Below are 4,881 nucleotides of genomic sequence, written 5' to 3'. Positions count from 1 at the left end.
AATAGACAGGTTCAGAGATAGTAGATTAGTGGTTGCCTAGGGCTGGGGGAGATGGGCAAAATGTGGAATGATTTTCAAAGGATATGGGGTTTCCTTTGGGGCTGACGAAAGCATTCTAAAATTAACTGTGGTGATAGATGCGCAACTCTGAACATACAGCCAATGAATTGTCCAATTTTATTTTGAGACAAAGTTTTGCTCTGTTGCCCAGGCTGGAGTGCAGTGGTGCCATCTCGGCTCACTGCAACCTCCACCTCCTGGGTTCAAGCAGTTCTCCTGCCTCAGCCTCCTGAGTAGCTGGGATTACAGGGACACACTACCACGCCTGGCTAATTTTTATATTTTTAGTAGAAACAGCATTTCACCATGTTGGCCAGGCTGGTCTCAAACTCCTAACCTAAGGTGATCTACCTGCCTTGGCCTCCCAAAGTGCTAGGATTACAGGTGTGAGCCACTGTGCCCAGCCTGAATTGTATGTTTTAAATTTGGGGCAGAGTCTTACTCTGTTGACCAGGCTGGAGTGCAGTGGCACAATCATAGCTCACTCCACCCTTGAACTCCTGGGCTCAAGTGATCCTCCTGCCTCAGCCTCCTGAGTAGCTAGGACTACAGGCCTACAGTGCCACCATGCCTAATTTTTTTTTTTTTTTTTAGATTTTTCTGGAGGCGGGGTCTTGCTATGTTGCCCAGGCTGGTCCTGAACTCCTGGCCTCAAGCCGTCTTCCTGCCTCAGTCTCTCAAAGCGTTCGGTTTACAGGCAAGAGCTGCTGTGCCCAGCTGAACTGTGTACTTTAAATGGGTGAAGTATAACTTTAAATGGCTGAAGTATATCTCCATAAAGCTGTTACAAAAAAATCGTGGTGCCAGATACTATGGAAAGAATCCAAAAGATGCTTCCTCACATCTTGGCAATTACAAGTCAAGTGGGTGATAGGAGCATAAGCGGAATGTCTTCCAGGTGGCAAATTCATTTAAATCAACTGTAAAAATGATTACCCGCTTCACAACTCTGTCATGGACACTGACTGGCCTATGTACATTTGAGACGGGAAGCTGGGCTCAGGTTTTCTAAGGGTGTCAGGCATGCCTTATATCCTGCTTGTCAAGAAGCAGTCCTCCTTTGCGTTATCTGCAAAAGTCTAACACAGGGTTTGGGAGTGAAACAGTGATTTGATTCAACAAAAGGACTAAAGGAACACTCAGAAACGGTCTTGCAACTGCAATTTTATTTTCTTTTGTGAAAATAAACAACTGGGAGTTTAAACTGCTCCAAAAACCATAAAGACAAAAAGAAATACACACAGAAGAAGCATGTGAGGTGATGGGGAAGGGAACAGGGTCTCTAGAACTTTGGCAGATTGTGCTGGCATGGACCCAGGTGACAGGAAGCCAGACCATGGGGCCAGTCCTGCCTGCCACTGTGGGACCGTGAAGGGATGATCGCCACTGGAAAGGAGGGGGAGAACACAAATTTCTTCGCTGAGGAAGTGGCAGGCACCTTGAGTCCCTTTAAATGTGGGGGTGGGGGGAAACCATTTCAGAGGACCGCTTTCTCCACTGAAAGCTGGGGCTAGCGGGTTCAGGCCCACTGAGGGAGGGAACGCTGGTGGCAGCAAATCAGGCCAAGATGTCTTCTCACATGGTGACAGCCTCACACTGGGCAGAGGACAGAGGACGAAGAACCCATGGTATTGGGCAGATGATGAAAACTTGGGCTGGGTCACAGGAAATATCGCAATGGCAGAGATGCAGATGGAGTTGGGGAAGCTGGGAAGCTGGGGCGGGTGGAAGAGAGAGGAGGCAGAAAATTGGAGAGAGGTAGAGAGAAGCGCCCTCTGCCCAGGTCCATCCGCCACAGCACCAAGGGATGAACAGCATGCTACTTTTCAGTTCTCTTTCTTATAAAGATTTTTTTTTGTTATTTTGTTTTGTTTTTTAAAAAAGCCTTAAGATCAGCTACTGGTTACATCTACAAACTGTAAAGTGCTGTTGTTACCAGCCACTTTACAGAACAGTCCAGAGTGGTCAAATATTGACCAATAAAGTCTCCTTTTTCTTTTTCTTCTGAATTATCACTACTCGATGAGTCACGTGACAGCCTGCAGGGGCCAGGGGGCAGCTTAGTGGGCAGACTTGGTGACCAGGGAAAGAGGCTGGGCCTGTAGCACCGGGAGGGCCTGGTGGGCATGGAGCGTGGCGGGGAAGGACGGGGGAGAGGCCAGCAGAGCTGTGGGCATGGACCCAAGGGGGAGGGGCCGGGATAGGAGGGGAGGCTGGCTGCCCATCTGCCCAGAGGAGGAGGCTGCAGCCTTAGCGGACAGGAAGGCAGCGGAGTGGAGAGCCAGATGGGCCCGGGTTTCTGGCTTGGTGGTGAGGGAGAGGGGCTGGGCTTGCTCCGAATGGGTGGCAGCAGGGGCGGCCGGTGAGGCCAAAGCTGCAGAGGGGGTGGCCGGAGAGTCCAGCATGCTGCCGTGGGAGGAGGCAGGGCTGTCACAGGGCTTCTCAGGAGGCAGGTACTGAACACATGGCTTCTTGCTCTTGGAGGCCAGAGCACCTAGGGGGTAAACACAAGAAAGAGTGAGCAGCTATAGCTCTGGGAGAGGCTGAGGAACAGCCCTGGCGATACACGTGCTTTGGAGACACAGGGATGCCTTTGGTGAGGGCCTGACATTACTTCTAAGGCTTTCAAGACTAGGAAACTGCATTCACAAATAGCCAGCACACAGAGAAGGGGTAACGCCCACACTGACAAAGACCCATCCAGCATCTGATCGGAGGGAAGACAGCCCAGTGTCTCACATGGCCACCCTCCTTTCCTAAAGCTCATAACTTTTGGGATGAATCTCCAGTATGCTTTGAAATCTTTGGCTTATGGTATGAACGCAGTCAGAGAGAGCGCATGCCTGATGGTGGGTTGTGCGGCATGCACAGGTCCCACTCATGTGCACTCTTATGTATAATGGAAGGAAGGAAGAAGGGAGGGATGGAGGGAGGGAGAGAGGGAAGGAGAAAGGGAGGGAGAAAGGGAGGGAAGGAGAGAGGGAAGGAGGGAGGGAAGGAGAAAGGGAGGGAGAAAGGGAGGGAAGGAGAGAGGGAAGGAGGGAGGGAGGGAGGGAGGGAGGGAAGGAGGGAGGGAAGGAGGGCAGGAGGGAAGGAGAAAGGGAGGGAAGGAGAAAGGGAGGGAAGAAGAAAGGGAGGAAGGGAAGGAGGAAGGAAGGGAGGGAAGGAGAAAGGGATGGAGGAGAAAGATTGAAAGCACTTTATGTTGTACAAGCAGCTATACACTTGTCCTGGAGTAAGCATGAGATGGGGGCATGACATAAACATTAATACTCGTCACAGTGTGAGCATCTTTCTGTGCTAGGCGTGATTCTGGTATAAAGAGATTTAGTACATATTTTTGACACAGAGTGCCTCCTAAACCCAAGCAAACTATTTTTTCTGGTGTTCAATCAAAGAAACATCAAAGGAACTCCTGACTCTTCTGGGTCCACTGGCAGGTGGGATGTCATTGGCTCATGTGGCGCCTTCCTAAGGGTATTTCAACGACAATTTCAACCACATTCCATTAACCCTCAGGTAGGATGATTCGATTTTCAACGGAATTACAAAGTGCCTAGGCTTTGAAGTGACAAAATCCTGGAATCAAATCCTACCACCAGCACTAAAGCAGAGTGACTGGGAAAATGGCTTAATGTCTCGGGAACCTCTTAAGTGGCCATCTCTAGAAAGGGGTAATAACAAGACCCGCCCTTGAATACTGAGGCAGAAGCCCTGGCCCATCAGGGACCCAGAGACAGCACAGGCGGGTGTGGCTGTGGTGGGGGAAAAGCAGGGCAAGAGGGCAGTGCCCCCGGACGCACCCTCTGCCTCCTGGACTTGCTGCTGTGACTGTGTCTGGGACAGCTGCTTTTCTCTCTTCCTCTTCTTTTTCTTACCCTGCAAAATATGGCCAAAGGAAGAGGTAAGCTGGGAGAGAAGAATGCTGGCTTCTCAGGGGCTCCCAGATCATGGAGAGGACAGGACGTTGCCCTTACTGCTCTTGATCCCTCAGGGAAGGTGTGGAGAGACAGACGACTCAGACCCCTGAGGGAGCCAGGAGGAGGCAGAGGGAGCCCTTCCTCCCCAAACAAATGCGTTTCCCCTCCATGTTGGTACCCAGGCCTTCTTGGAAGGCCTCTTCCCTCCACTGCTCTTCAGACTCTGTTTGTCCATTTCCCTCCCTGGAACAACAGTGCTTCCTGATCTTCTCTGAGGGGTCCCAGGTCCCTCTGAAAGTCTGATGCAGCTGTGGATCCTCTTACCAGAAAAAAAGCATGCATGCCAAAATCGGCCTGGTTTCCGCGAGTTTAAGGACACGCCCCCTGAGGCTCATGCACTGGTCTCTGAGCCCTGGGTTAGGAGTGGCTAGGGACACTCTTTCCGCCACAGCTAGCCCTGCACCCTGTGTTATGAAATTGAGGGCAGAGTCCAGTTCAAACGGAAATACAAAAACTTAAGTCCGTCCTCAGGACCTCTTGTTGACCTCCTGAGAATTAAAATGCATTCCTTATTTCCAGAGAAGTATGGGCTTCTCCCTGGTCTTGAGTCCTCCACAGGCCGGGTGCAATGGCTCATGCCTGCAATACCAGCACTTTGGGAGGCTGAGGTGGGTGGATCACCTGAGGTCGGGAGACCAGCCTGACTAACATGGAGACACCCCCTTCACTACTAAAAATACAAAAAATTAGCTGGGCATGCTGGTGCATCCCTGTAATCCCAGCTACTTGGGATGCTGAGGCAGGAGAATCGCTTAAACCTGGGAAGCGGGGTTGCAGTGAGCTGAGATTGCGCCATTGCACTCCACAATGGGCAACAAGATGTGCAACTCCATCTCAAAAA

The 4,881-nt window shown here is 51.1% G+C and overlaps 1 protein-coding gene across 1 annotated transcript in view; it reads right to left on the bottom strand.

The window, feature by feature from the left end:
• Positions 1 to 1,199: 1,199 nt before the first annotated feature.
• Positions 1,200 to 4,881, bottom strand: part of TCF7L1 (transcription factor 7 like 1) — a 180,970-nt gene continuing 177,288 nt past the window's right edge. The window contains exons 11-12 of the mRNA XM_017517957.2: positions 3,864 to 3,939; positions 1,200 to 2,554 (exon numbers count right to left, since the gene is read on the bottom strand). Of these exons, the coding sequence (XP_017373446.1) occupies positions 2,121 to 2,554; positions 3,864 to 3,939 (510 nt within the window). The 3' untranslated portion in view covers positions 1,200 to 2,120. The remainder of the gene's footprint in view (positions 2,555 to 3,863; positions 3,940 to 4,881) is intronic.

The sequence above is a fragment of the Cebus imitator genome, unplaced genomic scaffold (assembly GCF_001604975.1).
Source record: "Cebus imitator isolate Cc_AM_T3 unplaced genomic scaffold, Cebus_imitator-1.0 Scaffold655, whole genome shotgun sequence".
In the NCBI taxonomy this organism is placed as follows: domain Eukaryota; kingdom Metazoa; phylum Chordata; class Mammalia; order Primates; family Cebidae; genus Cebus; species Cebus imitator.
The sequence above is the reverse complement of the archived record's forward strand: the minus strand, read 5'-3'. Positions and strand labels throughout refer to the sequence as shown.